Source organism: Salmo salar, chromosome 25 (assembly GCF_965601325.2).
Source record: "Salmo salar chromosome 25, fSalSal1, whole genome shotgun sequence".
Classification (NCBI taxonomy): domain Eukaryota; kingdom Metazoa; phylum Chordata; class Actinopteri; order Salmoniformes; family Salmonidae; genus Salmo; species Salmo salar.
The window spans coordinates 20373969-20397896 of NC_138315.1; the positions used below are offsets into that span (position 1 = coordinate 20373969).

The window sequence follows — 23928 nt, forward strand, 5'->3', positions numbered from 1 at the left end:
TTCAGCAGTGAGGTAATGGGAGCTGCTACCTGACCAAAACCCCGGATAAACCTCCGGTAGTAGTTGGCAAACCCTAGAAACCACTGCACTTCATTTACCGTGGTGGGAGTCGGCCAATTACGCACGGCTGAAATGCGGTCACTCTCCATCTCCACCCCTGACGTGGAAATGCGGTACCCTTGGAAGGAGACGGACTGTTGTAAGAACAGACATTTCTCAGCCTTGATGTACAGATCATGCTCCAACAGTCGACCAAGCACCCTGCGCACCAGGGACACATGCTCGGCGCGTGTAGTGGAGTATATCAGAATGTCGTCGATATACACCACTACACCCTGCCCGTGCAGGTCCCGGAAAATCTCGTCAACAAAGGCCTGGAAGACTGATGGAGCATTCATCAACACGTACGGCATGACGAGGTACTAAATGCAGTCTTCCACTTGTCCCCCTCCCGAATACGCACCAGGTTGTAAGCGCTCCTGAGATCCAATTTTGTGAAGAAGCGCGCCCCGTGCATTGACTTGATCGCACTGGCGATGAGAGTCAGTGGGTAGCTGTACCTCACAGTAATCTGATTGATTCCTCGATAGTCAATACACGAGCGCAGACCTCCATCCTTCTTCTTCACAAAAAAGAAACTCAAGGAGGCAGGTGAAGTGGAAGGCCGAATGTATCCCTGCCCCAGGGATTCGGAGACATATGTTTCCATAGCCGCCGTCTCCTCCTGTGACAGAGGATACACGTGACTCCTAGGAAGTGCTGCGTCTACCAGGAGATTTATCGCACAATCCCCCCATCGATGGGGTGGTAATTGAGTCGCCTTCTTCTTACAGAAGGTGAGAGCCAAATCGGCATATTCTGAGGGAATGCGCACGGTGGAGACCTGGTCTGGACTCTCCACCATAGTTGCACCGACGGAAACCCCTACACACCTCCCTGAGCACTCTCGTGACCACCCCTTGAGAGCCCTCTGTTGCCACGAAATAATGGGGTTATGTCAGGCCAACCAGGGTAGGCCCAGCACCACGGAAAAGCAAGAGAATCTATGAGGAAGAGACTGATTCTCTCCTTGTGACCCTCCAAACATGTCTAGTGGAGCGGTGGCCTCCCTAATCAACCCTGACCCTAATGGTCGACTATCTAGGGCGTGCACAGGGAAGGGCATATCCACAGGAACAAAGGGGATCCTTAAACTATGGGGAAATGAACGGTCAATAAAATTCCCAGCTGCGCCAGGATCTACTGGCGCCTTATGCTGGGAATGCGGGGAACACTCAGGAAATGAAATAAACACATACATGTGAGCAACAGGGGGCTCTGGGTGAGCCTGGTGCCGACTCACCTGGGGTGACACGATAGTGCCCTGCCTGCTGCCTCGACTCCCTGAGGAACCCCCCCAGCACCGACCAGCAGTGTGTCCTCTGCGGCCACACATGGTGCAGGCAATGGCCCCTCCTCCGGTCGCCCTAAGCGCAGCACCTCCCAGCTCCATGGGCGTCGGAGCGGAGGTGCTGGGGGATGGAACTGACAGGCCCCGATCCGGACGTCTGCGGGAAGGCAGTATGTTGTCCAGCCGGATGGACAGGTCCACCAGCTGATCCAACGTGAGGGTGTTGACTCGGCAGGCCAGCTCCCGACGGACGTCCTCGTGCAGACTGCACCGGTAGTGATCGATAAGGGCCCTGTCATTCCATCCCTCGCTGGTGGCCAGGGTCCGGAAGTCCAAGGCGAAATCCTGCATGCTCCTCGTCCCCTGCCTCAGGTGGAACAGACGTTCAGGCGGGTGGTCGAACATGCCCGAAAGCGGCAGGTGAACTCTGCGTAATGGTCCAACGCCGCGTCTCCTTCACTCCAGACGGCGTTGGCCCACTCCAGGGCTTTGCCTGAGAGGCAGGAGACGAGGGCGGACACGCTCTCACGCCCCGATGGAGCCGGGTGGACGGTCGCCAGGTAGAGCTCCAGCTGGAGTAGGAACCCCTGGCATCCGGCAGCCGTCCCATCAACGTACTTTACTCAGAAATACAAAAATACAAAGCAACATAGCAAGCCCACAAAAACCGACCGATGTACAATTAACAATCACTCACAACATGGGGAACAGAGGGTTAAATAATAAACAAGTAATTGGTTGAGTGAAGCCAGGTGTGAAAGACAAAGACAGAACAAATGGAAAATAAACGCCGCCCGAACAAGGAGAGGGGTCGACTTCGGCGGAAGTCGTGACACGTATTTACAGATGGCATTCACGTTTGTTATTAAGGCACATGAAAGTTCACCTGTTCCAGAATGCATTTCTGCCAAAAAACTTTAAAATGTCTTTCCTGTGAAGTAATGATGTGCGACATATACGCCTAGTTTCCAGAAACAAGTCACATTTTGTTGTGTTACAGCTTAAATTCAAAATGGGTTAAATCATTTTTTTCTCACCTATCTACACACAAAATACCCTATAATGTCAAAGTGAAAACATGTTTTTAGAAATGTTTACAAGTTTATGGAAAATTAAATACAACATGCCTAAATTACATACACTACCATTCAAAAGTTTGGGGTCACATAGAAATGTCCTTGTTTTTTAAAGAAAAACACTTTTTTTTGTCTATTAAAATACAGGTGGTTGGTGGTTGCTGATAATGGGCCTCTGTACGCCTATGTAGATATTCCATAAAACAATCTGCCGTTTCCAGCTACAATAGTCAATTACAACATTAACAATGTCTACACTGTATTTCTGATCAATTTGATGTTATTTTAATCGACAAAAAATGTGTTTTTCTTTCAAAAACAAGGACATTTCTAAGTGACCCCAAACTTTTGAACGGTAGTGTAAGTATTCACACCCCCTTAGTCAATACTTTGTAGAAGCACCTTTGGCAGTGATTACAACTGTGGGTCTTTCTGGGTAAGTCTCTAAAAGCTTTCCACACCTGGATTGTGCAACATTTGCTCATTATTCTTCAAAATTCTTCAAGCTATGTCAAATTGGTAATAATTGGCAACCGTTTTCAGGTCTTGCCATAGGTTTTCAAGTAAATTTAAATCAAAACTGTAACTCAGCCACACATGAACATTCACTGTCTTCTTGGTAAGCAACTCCAGGGTAGATTTGGCTTTGTGTTTTAGTTTATTGTCCTGCTTGCCACATTTCTTGCAAACAGGATACATGTTTTGGAATGCTTTTATTCTGAACAGGCTTCCTTTTTTCACTCTGTCATTTAGGTTGGTATTGTGGAGTAACTACAATGTTGTTGGTTCATCCTCAGTTTTCTCCTATCACAGCCATTAAACTCTGTACAACTGTTCTAAAGTCACCATTGGCCTCATGGTGAAATCCCTGAGCGGTTTCCTAACAAAGGGGTTGAATACTTGTTGACTCAATACATTTTTGCTTTTTATTCTGTATTAATTTGTAAAACTGTTAAAAAACATAATTCCAAATTGATATTATCTGGTATTGTGAATAGTCCTATGACAACAAAATGTTATGCATTTTAAATTCAGGCTGTAACACAACAAAATATGAAAAAAGTCAAGGGGTGTGAATACTTTCTGATGGCACTGTATATACTGTCTTTAGCCAGAGAAGGCCATCGAGATCTACGAACAGTCTCGGAAGAAAAAACCCAAAGATGGAGCGCTGGCCTGCAAGATTGGTGGGTCCCAAGTGGCGCAGTGGTCTAAGGCACTGCATCTCAGTCCTAGAGGCATCACTACAGACTCTGGTTTGATTCCAGGCTGTGTCACAACCAGCCGTGATTGGGAGTCCCATAGGGTGGTGCACAATTGGCCCAGCGTCATCTGGGATAGGTTTTGGCCGGGGTAGGCCGTCATTGGAAATAACAATTTGTTCATAACTGACTTGCCTAGTTAAATAAAGGTTTAATTTAAAATTAAAAAACATTTTTGCTATGATTTAGGTGCTATTTACAAACCTTTTATAAAACTTACACATCAAAGTAGTAAGTTTAAGGATAAATTCAATCATTATTTATTGCTAAACTCGGCAGGTTTTGTCTGACTAATAGTAATTCCTTCATAAACCTTTTTCATTTTCATATGTAGGGAAAGTACCTAGTCAGTTGTCTAACTGAATGTATTCAACTGAAATGTGTCTTCTGCATTTAACCCAAACCTTCTGAATCAGAGAGGTGCGGGGGGCTGTATTAATCAACATCCACTGTGCCCAACAAACAGTGGATTAACAGCCTTGCTCAGAGGCAGAACAACTGATTTTTACCTTGTCAGCTCGGGGATTTGATGTAGCAACCTTCTGGTTACTGGCACAACACTCTTCCCTCTAGCTACCTGCCTAGTGGTTAGATCCGCTTTGATATTCCCACAGTCATGTGCATTCAATTATAAATATATTTTAAATCTTTCATTGTTGCTAGCCGTGGTGCCACCAAAAAGAAAACAAAACATCAAATTCAAGCTCGCAGTGATCAAATTCGCAGAGCAAAATTTGGGCGAGACAACAGCCAATCTAAAACGAGTGAGAGATGTAAAAAAGGTGGGCTTCAGCATTTGTCTGTGGTGGATCAGAAGAAGGCGAGACTGCAAGGTGGGTGCATTAAGGGAATAGACACCTGCCTCAAATAGAAGCCTGTCTCCAAATAAGCGGCAGTTATGTATTTGTATTTATTAAGCATCCCCAAAGTGGCAGTTACTCTTCCTGGGGTCCAGCAACATTAAGGCAGTTATATACAATTTTAAATATTACATGACATTAAAACACTTATGTTCAGTGATTGAAGCAAATAAACATCCAGGCTATTACTTTCAGTTTTATTACAGGTAAACAATTTAACCGTTATGATCGAGGCATAAAATCAGCCAAAGTGTGCACTCCTTGTGTTGCATGGGGAAGTGTGTTGAAATATCAATACAGTAAAGCATCAGTATTCCGAACAACCTTCATTCCCAACGTGTTCATATTTCTGAGGTTGTACACCGGTCACATACTGTAGTTGAAATGAGTAAACTCTGAATTCAAAGCATTCTACCTCTCCTCCAGATGACCTTTGCCCCCCTGGTTGGGACGGCCTGGTTTGCTGGCCTCAGGGTTACCCAGGAGCTGTCACCAAGGTCCCCTGCCCCAGCTATGTCTACGACTTCAACCACAAAGGTAACACCCAACTCTACTCTGCATGCATGGAAGAATGGGTTCCACATATAAATAGGATTAGAACACAATATCTCTGTGTGGTTCCCCTTTACCAGTGAATGATTGATAATATTGTAAATTTTTTGTGAATTTTAATGCTTGAATTACCATATGTATTATCTCACATGTAACATGTGGAACCAAGTGAAGTGCTACAGTGTGTTGCTGATATGTTCCAGGTTACACCTACAGGAAGTGTGACATCAATGGGTCGTGGGTGTTTGTAGAGAGCCTGAACAGCACGTGGCCAAACTACTCAGAGTGTCTGGGCCCTGGGTTTATGAAGCCAAGCAACGAGAGAGGGAAAGTGGGTACTGTTATATAGCTACTGTAGACTAATCTTAAACCCAAACATAAACCCTCCATGTCACCATATATTGCATGTAAAATCATATGCTTTCATTCAAAGCCACTTATAGTTGACAGTGACACATAGAATATATCAGTATATGTGGCCCATGCGAGGAACAAACCCACAACCCTAGTGTTGCCAGAACCATGCTCAAACCCACTGGAACCACTACATGACTGTTTCAGCTGTATGGGCAGCTTTACGGTTATACATCCCTCTCTCTCTTCCAGCAGAATTTCTTTGAGCGGCTGTATGTCATGTACACTGTGGGCTATGCTGTGTCCTTCAGCTCTCTACTAGTGGCTATCTTCATCATTGGATACTTCAGGTGAGTGTGTGTGTGTGTGTGTGTGTGTGTGTGTGTGTGTGTGTGTGTGTGTGTGTGTGTGTGAATGTCTTTCTGAAAGAGTGTGAGAGGCTGCCAGTTATAATCATTTGATCAATAAAGACTCAGTTTTGCATACAAACACTGAGCCAAACCAATTTTGGTTTGACTTGTGCAAATGAGCACAATATAGCTGTTCCGTGGCTGTGCACTGCAAGGGTGAACATGTATTTGTCAACATGTAAATGCAGTCTGCAGAGTAATCCAAAATGAAAGCCACATTTTAGCAAATGTATTAAAAATAAAAAACAGAAATACCTAATTTACATAAGTATTTAAACACTTCATTCCACTAAGGTACCCTGCAGCAGATATAAATCACTGATATGTCGTAACTGACAGTCCCCTTCTCTGACACCTGTGGACAGTTGTTTCTCTCCAGGGCAAACTGATATCTCTTCACCCTGTAGTAGCCAAGCAGGTGAGGGAGTGCTCATTCCAAACAGGTCATACATCCAGTGATCCTAAGGCTACCGTGTGTGATTCCGTTATACTGTGAGAGAGATAGGAGAGAGCAGAGGTACAGTGCATTCGGAAAGTATTCAGACCCCTTGATTTTTCCCACAAAAAATGTACGTTACTGACTTATTTTAAAATGTATTGAATTCTTTTTTTCCTTATCAATCTATACACAATACCCCATAATGACAAAGAGAAAACAGGTTTTTAGAAATGTCTGCAAATGTATTAAAAATAAAAAACAGAAATATCTTATTTACACAAGTATTCAGGCCCTTGCTATGAGACTCGAAATTGAGCTCAGGTGCATCCTGTTTCCATTGATCATCCTTGAGATGTTTCTATAACTTTATTGGAGTCCACCTGTGGTAAATTAAATTGATTGGTCATGATTTGGAAAGGCACACACACCTGTCTATATAAGGTCCCACAGTTGACAGTGCATGTCAAAGCAAAAAACATGTCATGAGGTCGAAATATTGTCCGTAGAGCTCCGGGACTGGATTGTGTCGAGGCACAGATCTGGGGAAGGGTAGCAACAAATTTCTGCAGCATTGAAGGGCCCCTAAAACACAGTGGCCACCATCATTCTCAAATGGAAGAAGTTTGGAACCATCAAGACTCTTCCTAGAGCTGGCTACCCTGCCAAACTGAGCAATCGGGGGAGAAGGGCTTTGGTCAGGGATGTGAACAAGAACCCGATGGTCACTCTGACAGAGCTCTAGTGTTCCTCTGTGGAGATGGGAGAACCTTCCAGAAGGACAACCATCTCTGTAGCACTCCACCAATCAGGCCTTTATGGTAAAGTGGCCAGACGGAAGCTCTGGCCACTCCTCAGTAAAAGGCCCGCTTTGAGTTTGCCAAAAGGCACCTAAAGAATCTCAGACCATGAGAAACAAGATTCTCTAGACTGATGAAACCAAGACTGAACTCTTTGGCCTGAATTCCAAGCGTCATGTCTGGAGGAAACCTGGCACAATCCCTACGGTGAAGCATGGTGGTGGAAGCATGTTTTTCAGCGGCAGGGACTAGGAGACTAGTCAGGGTCGAGGGAAAGATGAACAGAGCAAAGTACAGAGAGATCCTTGATGGAAACCTGCTTCAGAGCGCTCAGGACATCACCATTGGGCACCATCACCTTCCAACAGGACAACAACCCTAAGCACACAGACAAGACAGCGCATGAGTGTCGTCGGGACAAGTCTCTGAATGTCCTTGAGTGGCCCAACTAGAGCTCGGACTTGAACCCAATGTAACATCTCTGGAGAGACCTGAAAATAGCTGTGCAGCTACGCTTTCCATCCACCCTGACAGAATCGGCGGAGAAGAATTGGAGAAACCAAATACAGGTTTGCCAAGCTTGCCGCGTCATACCCAAAAAGCTGCAAAGCTGTAAGCACTGCTTAAGGTGCTTCAACAAAGTACTGAGTAAAGGGTCAGAATACTTATGTAAATGTCATATTTCAGTTTCATGTTTTATAAATTAGCAAACATTTCTAAAAACCTGTTTTTGCTTTGTCATTATGGGGGGTGTGTAGATTGATGAAGGGGAAAAAAAACAAAAAGACTGTAACGTAACAAAATGTGGAAAAAGTCAAGGGGTCTGAATACTTTCCGAGTGCACTGTAAAACAAATTGTACCTTGGTGTAAGCTCTGTCTTTCTGATGTCAACTGTGTAGCGGTTTAACGAGTAGCCATCTGCATGAAAACCTTGTGTCACGCGGAGCGGAACAAGTTAACCCAAGAGCAGACTCAGACGAGGAGACTGGGATGCAGGAAGCCAGATGTTGAGGCTGAGGCTGGAGAGAGGGGAGTTGGGACTGGGTAAGCAGGTCCGGAGAGGAATCCAAGGATGCAGTGGAGTGGGGGGTCCCGGAGAGGGTATCAGGACTGATGAGACGTGGGACTAGAGACAGGGGCCAAAGTCAGAGCGGGTAGAACTGTAACGGGGAGGAAAACAGCATAAGGCAAGGGAAAACAGGCATAATAAGAATACAGGATCTAAGCAGGAACAAACTACTAAAACAAGTTTAGAGAGACACAGGATGAGAAGTAGAGGGCGTGGCAGGAGCAGATGTAACAGTACCCCCCCTCTATGGCTGCCACCTGGCGCCCGACCAGTCTCCATCTCCTGGTTGGCCCGATCGGTCTGGCCGTTGGTCTGGGGGTGAAACCCAGTGCTGAACAGAAGGATCTCCATACCTGGGATGTGAACTGGGGTCCCCTGTTGGAAACAATATCATTAGGAATGCCATGCAGACAAAACACATGGGATACCAGCAGGTCCGCAGTCTCCCTGGAGGACGGAATGAAGAGAGCCGCTGTGGAAAATCTGTCAATTATGGTGAGGATGTCTGACTTACCATTGGATGGGGGAAGGCCAGTGACGAAGTCCAGAGCTGTGTGTGACCAGGTGGCGACTGGGTATGGGAAGAGGGTGAAGCAGGCCGGATGTGGGTTTAGTGGAGGTCTTATTCCGGGCACAGACCGAGCAGGCTGAGACAAACTCCCGGTCATCTCTCTCCATGTTGGACCACCGAAAGCGCTGACGCAGGAAGGCAATGGTCCGGTTCATACCCGGGTGACAGGTGAGTAGAATGGGCCCACTGAAGAACATCGGAGCGAACTGAATCTGGAACAAACAGAGCATTTCTAGGACCGTTACCGGGGTAAGGCTGGTTCTGCTGAGCCTGGCGAATGCGGGACTCGATCTCGGAACCAGTGTTGAACTGGCGGGAAAGGGCGTCAGGCTTGGTATTCCTTGAACCTGGGCGATAAGTGAGTATGAAGTTGAATCTCCCGAAGAACAATGCCCACTTGGCTTGCCGGGATTTCAGACACTTGGCGGTCTGGATGTAGGACAGGTTTTTGCGGTCCGTCCACACGATGAAGGGGAGAATAGAACCCTCCAGCAATGCCATTCCTCAAGAGCTAGCTTAACTGCCTGAAGTTCCCGGTTACCGATGCCAAAATTTATCTCGGCAGGTGAGAGCTTATGGGAAAAGAATGGAGCTGCTGATCAGAGGGGGAACGTTGGGACAGAACAGCACCTACCCCGTTGACGGAGGCATCCACCTCCACGATGAACTGGAGTTCTGGGTCTGGCTGAGTGACGACTGGAGCGGAAGTGAAGCGACACTTGAGTTCCAGGAACATTGCCTCTGCTTCAGGGGTCCAGTGGAATGGAGTGGAGGTGGAGGTGAGAGTGGTGAGAAGTGCTGCCAGATGGATGTAGTTCTGGATGAATCATCTGTAAAGATGTGCAAACCCCAGGAAACGCTGTAGTTGCTTCAGGTGTATTATTTAACCTTTATTTAACTAGGCAAGACAGTTAAGAACTAATTCTTAACACGGCGCAGGCCACTGTAACCGTCCCTGTGCGATAATGTAACCCAGGAAAGACACAGAGGAAGCATGGAACTCACATTTTTCAGCTATATTTAACAAAAAGCTTATTCTCCAACAGCCGTTGGAGAACTTGGCGAACGTGTTGCTGGTGAGCCTTGGAGTCCTTCAAAAAAATCAGAATGTCATCCACATAGACAAAAACGAAGCATCCAATCACATCCCTCAGTACATTGTTGACTAGGCTCTGAAAAACAGCAGGGGCGTTAGTGAGACCAAAAGGTATGACCAAATACTCAAAAGTGTCCAAGTGGCGTGTTGAATGCCGTTTTCCATTCGTCCCCCTCTCGGATGTGGACCAGATGATAAGCATTCTGGAGGTCGAGTTTGGTAAACACCATAGCACCATGGAGGGGGGCAAAAGCAGAACTGATGAGTGGCAAGGGGTACTTGTTCTTTGCAGTGATGTTATTCAGCCCACGGAAGTCTATGCACGGCCTCTGCGACCCATCCTTTTTCTTTACAAAGAAAAAACCAGCACCCACCAAAAAGGAAGAAGGCCTGACATGTCCTGCTGCCAGGGAATCCTGTATGTACCCCTCCATGGCCTCCTGCTCGGGGCGAGAAAGGTTATACAACCAGCTACAGAGGAAAGGAGCTCCAGGCTGGAGGTCAATGGCCGATGAGGCGGCAGCGACAGGGCGTGGTGTTTGCTGAACTCAGTAGCTAGATCGTGATACTCGAGAGGAACTGATGACAGGTCCGGAGGTTCTGGAATGGACTGGGGCACAGACAAGGCAGGGGCAAGGGCAGAACTTAGACAATTTGAGTGACAGAATGTACTCCAAGTGGTTACCTTTCCGGTGGTCCAGTCGATCTGTGGATTGTGCAGATTTAACCAAGGATGACCCAGGACCAGGGGAGAGCGAGGGCAGTTGATTATGTGGAGACTGATTCTTTCCTGGTGATTCCCAGAGAGACGCAGGATGACAGGGACCGTTCTCTCACAGACATGGGCAAGGAGCTGTCCAATGAGAGCGTTGGCATCGAGGGGTGAATTGAGTGGAACAGTGTCCAGGCCCTACTGGATAACGGCACCTCAGTCCAGGAAACTCTTGTTGGCGCCCGAGGAGGACTGTAGCTCCAACACCAGAGACCACTGAGTGAGGAACCCCTTGCATCCTCCCGGATGGCCGTCATACCGCTCAGAGGCTGGGATCTTGGGTTTCCGGTGCAGGTTTTCTGGAGGAAATACGGCGACGCCTGTAGCACTGGGTGATGAGACTTGGGCATTGGCTCCTCCTGGGTTGGGGATGGGCCGTGGTTGGAGGGAACTGGTAAGTGCCCGGAGGGTCTCTGATATTTGGGAGAGTTGTTCTTGCTGCCGCCCCAGCAGTGCTCCTTGGTGGGTTATAGCATTCTGGATCTGGGTGATCTCTGCTGGGTCCATGTTGAGGAAGAAGCTTGCTGTGACCTGGTGAGGTTGGACTCAGGTGCAGAGAAGAGACCAGATGAGAATCAGTGGTTAACCTCTTACATCTAGATGTTCTGCTAGCGGAACACCTGCTCCAATATCCAATGATGGGCGTGGCGCGAAATACAAATTCCTCTAAAATCCGAAAACTTCAATTTTTCAAACATATGACTATTTTATAGCATTTTAAAGACAAGACTCTCGTTAATCTAACCACACTGTCCGATTTCAAAAAGGCTTTACAGCGAAAGCAAAACATTAGATTATGTCAGCAGAGTACCCAGCCAGAAATAATCAGACACCCATTTTTCAAGCTAGCATATAATGTCACAAAAACCCAGAAGACAGCTAAATGCAGCACTAACCTTTGATGATCTTCATCAGATGACACACCTAGGACATTATGTTATACAATACATGCATGTTTTGTTCAATCAAGTTCATATTTATATCAAAAACCAGCTTTTTACATTAGCATGTGGCGTTCAGAACTAGCATACCCCCCGCAAACTTCCGGGGAATTTACTAACAATTTACTAAATTACTCACGATAAACGTTCACAAAAAGCATAACAATTATTTTAAGAATTATAGATACAGAACTCCTCTATGCACTCGATATGTCCGATTTTAAAATAGCTTTTTGGTGAAAGCACATTTTGCAATATTCTAAGTACATAGCCCAGCCATCACGGGTTAGCTATTTAGACACCCGGCAAGTTTAGCCTTCACCAAAATCAGATTTACTATAAGAAAAATGTTATTACCTTTCCTGTTCTTCGTCAGAATGCACTCCCAGGACTTCTACTTCAATAACAAATGTTGGTTTGGTCCCAAATAATCCATCGTTATATCCAAATAGCGGCGTTTTGTTCGTGCGTTCTAGACACTATCCGAAATGGTAAATCAGGGTCGTGCGCATGGCGCAATTCGTGACAAAAAATATCTAAATATTCCATTACCGTACTTCGAAGCATGTCAACCGCTGTTTAAAATCAATTTTTATGCAATTTATCTCGTAAAAAAGCGATAATATTCCGACCGGGAATCTGCTTTTCGGTAAATAGAGGGAAAACAGAAAGACGGGGGCAGCCAGTGCACGCGCCAGAGCCCTTTGTCCTCTGATAGACCACTTAGCAAAAGCGCTCGTGTGTTTCAGCCAGGGCTTTGAATTACGTCATTCAGCTTTTTCCCGGGCTCTGAGCGCCCATGGAAGCCGTAGGAAGTGTCACGTAAGAGCAGAGATCCTTTGTAATGGATAGAGATGACAAAGAAGGCCAAGAAATGGTCAGACAGGGTACTTCCTGTACAGAATCTTCTCAGGTTTTGGCCTGCCAAATGAGTTCTGTTATACTCACAGACACCATTCAAACAGTTTTAGAAACTTTGGAGTGTTTTCTATCCAAAGCTAATAATTATATGCATATTCTAGTTTCTGGGCAGGAGTAATAATCAGATTAAATCGGGTACGTTTTTTATCCAGCCGTGAAAATACTGCCCCCTAGCCATAACAGGTTAAGGATAAACATAATACTTTACTGAGAAATGGTAGCCGCAGGATCACAGTACACTTGAAAATGTTTTGGAGGATGCATGACTCAACCTTTGCCTCTCCTAAGCCCATTGGGGAGTTGCAGCGATGAAACAAGATCGAAATTGGGGAGAAAATGTGTGTAAAAAAGTTATTAAGTTAATTGTCAGATCCAACAGCAGATCTCTTTGTTTCTTGGGACCTAGAACTAGCATCTCTGTTTTGTCTGAGTTTAAAAGTAAAACATTTGCCGCTTTCCACTTCCTTCTATCTGAAACACAGGCTTCCAGGGTAGGAAATTTTGGGGCTTCACCATGTTTCATCAAAATGTACAGCTGTGTGTCGTCGCATAGCAGTGAAAGTTTACATTGTGTTTCCGAATTACATCACCAAGAGGTAGAATAAGGCTGTAACATAACCATTTTAGAATAAGGCTCAACATAACAAAATTTGGAAAAAATCAAGGGGTCTGAATACTTTCCAAATGCACTTTATATAGTGAAAACAATAGTGATCCTAAAACGAAACCTTGAGTAACACTGAAACGTATAACTGATTGTCAAGGGACAAACCATCCACAGAGACGAACTGATATCTTTCCGACAGATAAGATCTAAACCAGGAAAGAACTTGTCCGTGTAGAACAATTAGGGTTTCCAATCTCTCCAAAAGAATGTGGTGATCGATGGTGTCAAAAGCAGAACTAAGGTCTAGGAGCATGAGGACAGATGCAGAGCCTTGGTCTGACGCCATTAAAATGTAATTTACTACCTTCACAAGTGCAGTCAGTGCTATGATGGGGTCTAAAACCCAACTGAAGTGCTTCATATACATTATTTGTCTTCAGGAAGGCAGCTTTTTCTAAAATGTTTAGAGGAATTGGAGATTCGATGTAGGCCGATATGTTTTTACATTTTCCGGGTCAAGGCTTGGCTTTTTCAAGAGAGGCTTTATTACTTCCACTTTTAGTGAGTTTGGTACACATCTGGAGGATAAGGAGCCATTTATTATGTTCAACATAGGAGGGTCAAGCACAGGAAGTAGCTCTTTAAGTAGTTTAGTTGGAATAGGGTCCAGTATGCAGCTTGAAGGTTTAGAGGCCATGGCAATTCTCATGAATGTGTCAAGAGATACAGGTTTTAAAAATGTGAGCGTCTCTATAGATCCTAGGTCCTGGCAGTTCTGTGCAGACTCAGGACAACTGAGCTTTGGAGTAACAAGCAGATTCAAAGAGGAGTCCGTAATTTGCTTTCTAATGATTACGATCATCATATCTCTTGGGTATGTGGGACGTGACCGTCCCACCTGCGGGACACACTATTCAACAGCCAGTGAAATAGCAGGGCAGCAAATTCAAACCCACCAAAATCTCAAAATTCAAATTTCTCACACATACAAGTGTTATACATCATTTTATAGATAAGACTCTCGTTAATCCAACCACATTGTCCGATTTCAAAAAGGCTTTACGGCGAAAGCAAAACATTAGATTATCTTAGGACACCACCTAAACAAGAAAAGCCACACAGCCATTTTCCAAGCAAGAAGAGGCGTCACAAAAACCAGAAATACAGCTAAAATTAAGCACCAACCTTTGATGATCTTCATCAGATGGCACTCATATGACTTCATGTTACACAATACATGTATGTTTTGCTCGATAAAGTTCATATTTATATCCAAAAACCCCATTTTACATTGGCCCGTAATGTTCAGAAATGTTTTTCCTTCAAAAACATCCAGTGAATGAGCACATCAATTTATAGAAATACTCATCATAAACGTATTAAACTGTTATTCAAAGAATTATAGATAAACATCTCCTTAATGCAATCGCTGTGACAGATTTCAAAAAAGCTTCACGGGGAAAGCACACTTTGCAATAATCTGAGTACAGCGCTCAGAAAACAACAGCAGGCAATAGAGATACCCGCCATTTTGGAGTCATCTAAAATCACAAATAGCATTATAAATATTCACTTACCTTTGATGATCTTCATCAGAATGCACTCCCAGGAATGCTAGGTCCACAATAAATGTTGTTTTGTTCGATAAAGTCCATAATTTATGTCCAAATACCTCCTTGTTGTTTGCGCATTCAGTAAGCTACACAAAATGTAGGAAGCGCGCCGAAAATTTCACGACGAAAAGTAAAAAAAAAGTTTTATTTACGTTCGTAGAAACATGTCTAACGATGTATAGCATCAATCTTTAGGTCCTTTTTAACATAAAACGTCAATAATATTCCAACCGGACGATTCCAATGTCTTGAAAAATGTCATGGAACACAGCTCCCTCTCACGTGAATGTGCGCCAATGAAGTCATGTCCTTTCCTGAGTCAACAACTTCCAACTTCCTTTGTTCGCTCTCTGTTCACCATAGAAGCCTCAAACAACGTTCTAAAGACTGTTGACATCTAGTGGAAGCCTTAGGAAGTGCAAAATGAACCCTAAGTCACTGTATACTGTAAAGGCAATCACTTGAAAAAACTACAACCTCAGATTTCCCACTTCCTGGTTGGATTTTTCTCAGGGTTTTGCCTGCCATATGAGTTCTGTTATACTCACAGACATAATTCAAACAGTTTTAGAAACTTCAGAGTGTTTTCTATCCAAATATACTAATAATATGCATATCCTACCTTCTGAGTCTGAGTAGCAGTCAGTTTAATTTGGGCAGGCCTTTCATCCGGACGTCAAAATACTGCCCCGTACCCTAGAGAAGTTAATGAATTCATCACTGCTGAAATTAAAGCCATCCTCTCTTGAGGAATTCTGCTTTTTAGCTAGCTTTGTGACAGTAGAAAAAATACATTTTGGATTGTTCTTTTTCTCCTCAATTAGGTTGAAAAAAACAGGATGATGGAGCAGCGGTGAGGGCTCTTCGATATTGCACGGTACTGTCTTTCCAAGCTAGTAAGACGACTTCCAGTTTGGTGGAGCGCCATTTCCTTTCCAATTTTCTGGAAGCTTTCTTCAGAGCTCGGGTATTTTCTGTCTACCAGTGACCTAATTTCTTTGTTTTTAGGGGTGCGACTGCATCTAGGGTATTACACAAGGTTACATTAACTTCCCTGGGCAAGATGGGACGCTTGCGCATTGTCCAATTTCAAAAAGGCTTTACAGTGAAAGCAAAACATTAGATTATGTCAGGAGAGTACCCTGCCAAAAATAATCACACAGCTATTTCAAAGCAAGCATATATGTCACAAAAACCAAAACCACAGCTAAATGCAGCACTAACCTTTGATGATCTTCATCAGATGACCCTCCTAGGACATTATGTTATACAATACATGCATGTTTTGTTCAATCAAGTTCATATTTATATCAAAAACCAGCTTTTTACATTAGCATGTGATGTTCAGAACTAGCATACCCACCGCAAACTTCCCGGTGAATTTAGTAAATTATTCATGATTAACGTTCACAAAATACATAATAATTATTCTAAGAATTATAGATACAGAACTCCTTTATGCAATCGCGGTGTCAGATTTTAAAATAGCTTTTCGGCGAAGCACATTTTGCAATATTCTGAGTCGATAGCTCGGCCATCACAGGCTAGCTAATTTGACACCCACCAAGTTTGGCGCTCACTAAACTCAGAATTACTATAAGAAAAATTGGATTACCTTTGCTGTTCTTCGTCAGAATGCACTCCCAGGACTTCTACTCCAACAACAAATGTTGTTTTGGTTCCAAATAATCCATAGTTATATTCAAATAGCTCAGTTTTGTTAGTGCGTTCAGATCTCTATCCGAAGGGTGACGCACGAGCGCATTTTGTAACAAAAAATTTCAAAATATTCCATTACCGTACTTAGAAGCATGTCAAACACTGTTTAAAATCAATTTTTCTGCTATTTTTCTCGTAAAATAGCGATAATATTCCAACCGGGCGATGTTGTATTCATTCAAAGGCTGAAAGAAAGAAAAAGAGAATTCTCATGAACGCGCATCTCCAGTGTCACTGTTAACAGCCTGACCACTCACAAAATCTCCTGCTGTTCTTCGTCCAGAGACAGGAGACACGTCATTTCACTTTCTGGCGCCTTCTGAGAGCCAATGGAAGCCTTAGAAAATGTCACGTTAAAGCAGATATGCTGTATTTTCGATAGAGATGCAACAGAAGGACAAGAAATTGTCAGACAGGGCTCTTCCTGTATGGAATCTTCTCAGGGTTTGGCCTGCCATATGAGTTCTGTTATACTCACAGACACCATTCAAACAGTTTCTGAAACTTTAGAGTGTTTTCTCTCCAAATCTACTAATTATATGCATATTCTCATTTCTGGGCAAGAGTAGTACCAGTTTAAATCGGGTACGTTTTTTTATCCAGCCGTGCAAATACTGCCCCCTAGCCCCAAGAGGTTTTAAGATCCTCAGTTAGGTGGTTAAAACTTCTTAGGGCTAGGCCCCTTTTTTCTCAATTTCCGCCTGAATGATGTGTCCAAAGTAAACTGCCTGTAGCTCAGGCCCTGAAGCCAGGATATGCATATAGTTGGTACCATTGGAAAGAAAACACTTTGAAGTTTGTAGAAATGTTAAAATAATGTAGGAGAATATAACACACTAGATATGGTAGGAGAAAATCCAAAGAAAACTAACCAGAATTTTTTGTTGTTGAGAGATCATCTCTTAGAAATGCAAGAGAAAGGTCATATTGTAAATTAGCTCCCTGGATGCAATTCCTCTGGCTTCCATAGGGTGTCAGCAGTGTATGTCCAAGGTTTCAGGCTTGTAACTTCAAAAACGAATAATAAATAGCAATTTTAGTAGGACACAGTCTTGGAAATCAATGTTTGCGCGCGCCATTAAGAAATTACGTACCTGCTAAAATCCTATTGATTCCTATTGAACATACTTCTTTCCGAAATAAATATTATAGTTTGAATACATTTTAGGGTATCTGAGGAGCAAATAGAAACGTATTTTCACTTGTTGAAACAAAGTTTAGGGGTAGATTTTCAGATTCCTTTCTCTGCAAGTTGAACGAGTGGATTACTCAAATCGATTGCCCCAATTAAACAGACTTTTTGGAATATAAAGAAGGATTTCATCTAACAAAACAACACTACATGTTATAGCTGGGACCCTTTGGATGACAAATCAGAGGAAGATTTTCAAAAAGTAAGGGAATATTTAATCGTTATATGTGAATGTATGAAACCTGTGCCGGTGGAAAAACATTTTGATGTGTTTTCACTGTAACAGCAACTGTAAATCGGACAGTGCATTTAGATAAACAAGAATTTAAGCTTTCAGCTGATATAAGACACTTATATGTACCTAAATGTTTAAAATCCATAATATTTATGATTATTTATTTGAATTACGCGCCCTCCAGTTTCACCGGAAGTTGTTCCACTAGTGAGATGCCTATCCCTATGTTTGTCCGAGAATGTAAAGCACGGCTTTTGATGATCCTTGGTTGGGGTCTGCGATTGCAAACGTAATACGATGGTGGTCCGATAGTCCAGGATTATGAAGAGAAACATTTAGATTCCGAATATGCACTCCTCAAAAAAATAAAGGGAACACTTAAACAACACATCCTAGATCTGAATGAAATAAATAATATTATTAAGTACTTTTTTCTTTACATAGTTGAATGTGCTGACAACAAAATCACACAAAAATAATCAATGGAAATCCAATTTATCAACCCATGGAGGTCTGGATTTGGAGTCACACTCAAAATTAAAGTGGAAAACCACACTACAGGCTGATCCAACTTTGATGTAATGTCCTTAAAACAAGTCAAAATGAGGCTCAGTAGTGTGTGTGGCCTCCACGTGCCTGTATGACCTCCCTACAACGCCTGGGCATGCTCCTAATGAGGTGGCGGATGGTCTCCTGAGTGATCTCCTCCCAGACCTGGACTAAAGCATCCGCCAACTCCTGGACAGTCTGTGGTGCAACGTGGCGTTGGTGGATGGAGCGAGACATGATGTCCCAGATGTGCTCAATTGGATTCAGGTCTGGGGAACGGGCGGGCCAGTCCATAGCATCAATGCCTTCCTCTTGCAGGAACTGCTGACACACTCCAGCCACATGAGGTCTAGCATTGTCTTGCATTAGGAGGAACCCAGGGCCAACCGCACCAGCATATGGTCTCACAAGGGGTCTGAGGATCTCAACTCGGTACCTAATGGCAGGCAGGCTACCTCTGGCGAGCACATGGAGTACCATGACTGACCCACCGCCAAACCGGTCATGCTGGAGGATGTGGCAGGCAGCAGAACGTTCTCCACGGCGTCTCCAGACTCTGTCACATGTGCTCAGTGTGAACCTGCTTTCATCTGTGAAGAGCACAGGGCGCCAGTGGCGAATTTGCCAATCTTGGTGTTCTCTGGCAAATGCCAAACGTCCTGCACGGTGTTGGGCTGTAAGCACAACCCCCACCTGTGGACGTCGGGCCCTCATACCACCCTCATGGAGTCTGTTTCTGACCGTTTGAGCAGACATGCACATTTGTGGCCTGTTGGAGGTCATTTTGCAGGGCTCTGGCAGTGCTCCTCCTTGCACAAAGGCGGAGGTAGTGGTCCTGCTGCTGGGTTGTTGCCCTCCTACGGCCTCCTCCACGTCTCCTGATGTACTGGCCTGTCTCCTGGTAGCGACTCCATGCTTTGGACACTACGCTGACAGACACAGCAAACCTTCTTGCCACAGCTCGCATTGATGTGCCATCCTAGATGAGCTGCACTACCTGAGCCACTTGTGTGGGTTGTAGACTCTGTCTCATGCTACCACTAGAGTGAAAGCACCGCCAGCATTCAAAAGTGACCAAAACATCAGCCAGGAAGCATAGGAACTGAGAAGTGGTCAGTGGTCACCACCTGCAGCTGCACTCCTTTATTGGGTGTGTCTTGCTTATTGCCTATAATTTCCACCTGTTGGCTATTCCATTTGCACAACAGCATGTGAAATTTATTGTCAATCAGTGTTGCTTCCTAAGTGGACAGTTTGATTTCACAGAAGTGTGATTGACTTGGAGTTACATTGTGTTGTTTAAGGGTTCCCTTTATTTTTTGGAGCAGTATATATATATATATATATATATATATATATTAATGTTTTTGTTATGTTTATATTTCTATATAATTTCCCCTTATTTAAAACATTTTTAGGGGGTAGATCAGCTTTCGACTTGCAGATAGATTGTAGCTTCCATCAATGTAATTGTCTGCGTAACTTCCAATCCCCCATATATATTTTTGCAAATACACACACACACACACACACACACACACACACATACATACATACATACATACATACATACATACATACATACATACATACATACATACATACAATCAAGGCACAAGGCGAGACCCAGATGCAGACACAGGAGGCAGATATTTGGAGTCTTACAATGTTTACTAATCCAAAAAGGGGTAGGCAAAATAATGGTCGTGTACAGGCAAAAGGGCAGAACCGGTTCGGTGTCCAATAGGTCCCGAAGGGCAGGCAGATTCAAGGTCAGGGCAGGCAGGATGATCAGGCAGGCGGAAAAGTAGTCCAGCCAGGCAGTGGTCAAGACCGGGAAGACTAGAAAAAGGGAATAGAAAAGGAGTATGGGGAAAAACACGCTGGTTGACTTGATTAAACATACAAGACGAACTGGCACAGAGAGACAGGAAACACAGGGATAAATACACTGGGGAAAATAAGCGACAGCTGGAGGGGGTGGAGGACTGGTGCACATGGACAGGTGAAACAGATCAGGGCGTGACACAAACACACACACACACACACACCCACACACACATATATACACACACACACATTTGAAGTCGGTAGTTTACATACACCTTAGCCAAGTACATTTAAACTCAGTTTTCACAATTCTTGACATTTAATCATAGTAAAAATTCCCTGTCTTAGGTCAGTTAGGATCACAACTTTATTTTAAGAATGTGAAATGTCAGAATAATAGTAGCGAGAACGATTTATTTCAGGTTTTATACCTTTTATCACTTTCATCACATTCCCAGTGGGTCAAAAGTTTACATACACAATTAATATTTGGTAGCATTGCCTTTAAATTGTTTGACTTGGGTCAAACGTTTTGGGTAGCCTTCCACAAGCTTCCCACAAAAAGTTGGGTGAATTCTGGTCTATTCCTCCTGACAGAGCTGGTGTAACTGAGTCAGGTTTGTAGGCCTCCTTGCTCGCACATGCTTTTTCAGTTCTGCCCACAAATGTTCAATGGGATTGAGGTCAGGGCTTTGTGATGGCCACTCCAATACCTTGACTTTGTTGTCCTTAAGCCATTTTGCCACAACTTTGGAAGTATGCTTGGGGTCATTGTCCATTTAGAAGACCCATTTGCAACCAAGCTTTAAGTTCCTGACTGATGTCTTGAGATGTTGCTTCAATATATCCCCATAATTGTCCTTCCTCATGAAGCCATCTATTTTGTGAAGTGCACCAGTCCCTCCTGCAGCAAAGCACCCCCACAACATGATGCTGCCACCCCCGTGCTTCACGGTTGGGTTTGTGTTCTTCGGCTTGCAAGCATCCCCCTTTTTCCTCCAAACAAAACGATGATCCTTATGGCCAAACAGTTCTATTTTTGTTTCATCAGACCAGAGGACATTTCTCCAAAAAGTACGATATTTGTCCCCATGTGCAGTTGCAAACCGTAGTCTGGCTTTTTTATGGCGGTTTTGGAGCCGTGGCTTCTTCCTTGCTGAGCGGCCTTTCAGGTTATGTCGATATAGGACTCGTTTTACTGTGGATATAGATACTTTTGTACCTGTTTCCTCCATCATCTTGACAAGGACCTTTGCTGTTGTTCTGGGATTGATTTGCACTTTTCACACCAAAGTACATTCATCTCTAGGAGACAGAACGTGTCTTCTTCCTGAGCGGTATGAGGGCTGCGTGGTCCCATGGTGTTTTGTTAGAATAATTTGATATCTTGATGATAATAATCAATAATCAATTCGCCTTGACTAATGCCCAAGGTTTGTAAGACAATGGGTTAAATAATTAGGCAAGGACTCAGCTTTCTGCAAAAGGTTTCTGTAGCTTTATTCAGAGAACGTTCTGAGGTCAGGATAACAAAACAGTCATTATATAGTTCTTGCTTACGTACACACAAACTGTTGGTGACCTGCATCCCCCTTTGACTTCCCACACTGTTTATCACTATCCAGCTCAGCCTGTTCCTTTCCCTCAAGGTTAGGAACCCCTTGAAGTTTCTACTCCCTTTACCATCTGGCTCCTCTGTTCCCATGGGCACACTAAATACTCACACACATTTTCTTTCCCTCTACAGCCTCTACTAGATTTTCTGGGACTAATCGGACTAATCGATCACTACATTGAACATTACATTGATTATTCATTAACCATGCTGTATGACTAATAATTCATCATGGTTTATTGATTCATTTACCTTTATTAGATAATTCTCTTATCATGTTTATACTTGCGTACTTTTGTTTGTACAGATGAACGTGGTAGCTTCAGGCATTTGGAAATTACTCCCAAGGATGAACTAGACTTGTGGAGGTCTACAGTTTTTTTTCTGAGGTCTTGGCTGATTTCGTTAGATCTTCCCATGATGTCAAGCAAAGAGGCACTGAGTTTGAAGGTAGCTCTTGAAATACATCCACAGGTACACCTCCAAATGAGTAAAATTATGTAAATTAGCCTATCAGAAGCTTCTAAAGCCATGACATCATTTTCTGGAATTTTCCAAGCTGTTTAAAGGCACAGTCAACTTAGTGTATGTAAAGTTCTGACCCACTGGAATTGTGATACAGTGAATTATAAGTGAAATAATCTGTCTGTAAACATTTGTTGAAAAAATGAATTGTGTCATGCACAAAGTAGATCTCCTAACCGACTTGCCAAAACTATAGTTGGTTAACAAGAAATTTCTGGAGTGGTTGAAAAACGAGTTTCAATGACTCCAACCTAAGTGTATATAAACTTCCAACTTCAACTGTACATTTTTAAAATATATTTTCTTTATTACACTCCAACCCTACCACCCCTCACCCAATTGGTGCAAACTAGTGAACAACAACACTTAGTCCTGTATTCCCAGTTTATACACACTATATATATTTTATGGACACAGTTTATTTTACAATAGTTTTATTTTGTTTGTTTTTAACTCTTGTCCTTCCTCTACCCTCACCCTCTCCCATATATGCATGATGTCCATCCGGTTTGATTTCTATTTGCCATATCTTTCAAACTGTGCTCTTTCAAAAACGTTGCTATCTTATATACGATTTATGGGCACGGTTTGTTTTACATTAGTTATCTTGTTGTTATTAGTTGTTTTAGTCACTTGAAATATTCTTGATATGTTTGTCAAAAGAGAGATCAGGGTCCAGAGTAACACCAAGGTCCATCACAGTTTTATTTGAGATGACTGTATTACCATCACGATTAATTGTCAGAGGGCCTCCCAAGTGACGCAGCAGTCAACTCCATTCAACCCCTACCATTTATCTCTTAACACCATCCATATTGAATTTTTATTTGCCATATATTTTTCAACTGTGCTATGATGTTTCACAAAAGTTCTGAACCTTTCTATTGTCATTGTTTCTCCAGATTGTAAATTTATATTTTGTATTTGCTAAAAGTATTTTTATATTATTGATCGATTGACTATGACTTTTCAGATCAGCCAGTAGTGCTATCTGCAGGCTTAGCTCCTGGTAATTTTTGCAATTCTTCAGCCATTCCTGGAACTGTGACCAAAAACAAGCTACATATGGACAGTACCAAAACAAATGATCTAATGATTCTGCCTCTGTGCAGCAAAATCTGCAGAGCTGGGAATGTTGTATCCCCCATATAAATAACATTCTATTGGTTGCAAGATTTTTGAATTGTAATTTAAATAGAGTTTTGAATCCAGCATCATTTTGTGTATAAGTTCATAAACCATATGCCATGGAATCGGTACATAAGAAATCTCTTCCCAACTATTTTGCAATCTATATTTCATGGTTTAACTGAAACTGGTATACTTTTTTATTTATCACAATTTTCTTTAACCCATTGTGGTCTTTAGTGCAGGGCCGACATACAAGTTCCTTACTTTTTCCCCCTTCCACTTTCCTCTTCCATTTTTTTTGCGGTAAAGCAGTAATTACTTGGTTGTAATTTTGGGTAGAGCAGACATTTCCCCGTGTTTTTGTTAGCTGCATATGTGACATAACTCCACCAGTCCTACTT

General features: G+C 43.3%; 1 protein-coding gene across 1 annotated transcript in view; it reads left to right on the forward strand.

Moving 5' to 3' along the window:
- The window catches only part of LOC106586291 (parathyroid hormone 2 receptor), a 155440-nt gene that overhangs the window by 15046 nt on the left and 116466 nt on the right, over positions 1-23928 (forward strand). The window contains exons 5-7 of the mRNA XM_045707894.2: positions 5015-5125; positions 5344-5471; positions 5747-5844. Of these exons, the coding sequence (XP_045563850.1) occupies positions 5015-5125; positions 5344-5471; positions 5747-5844 (337 nt within the window). The remainder of the gene's footprint in view (positions 1-5014; positions 5126-5343; positions 5472-5746; positions 5845-23928) is intronic.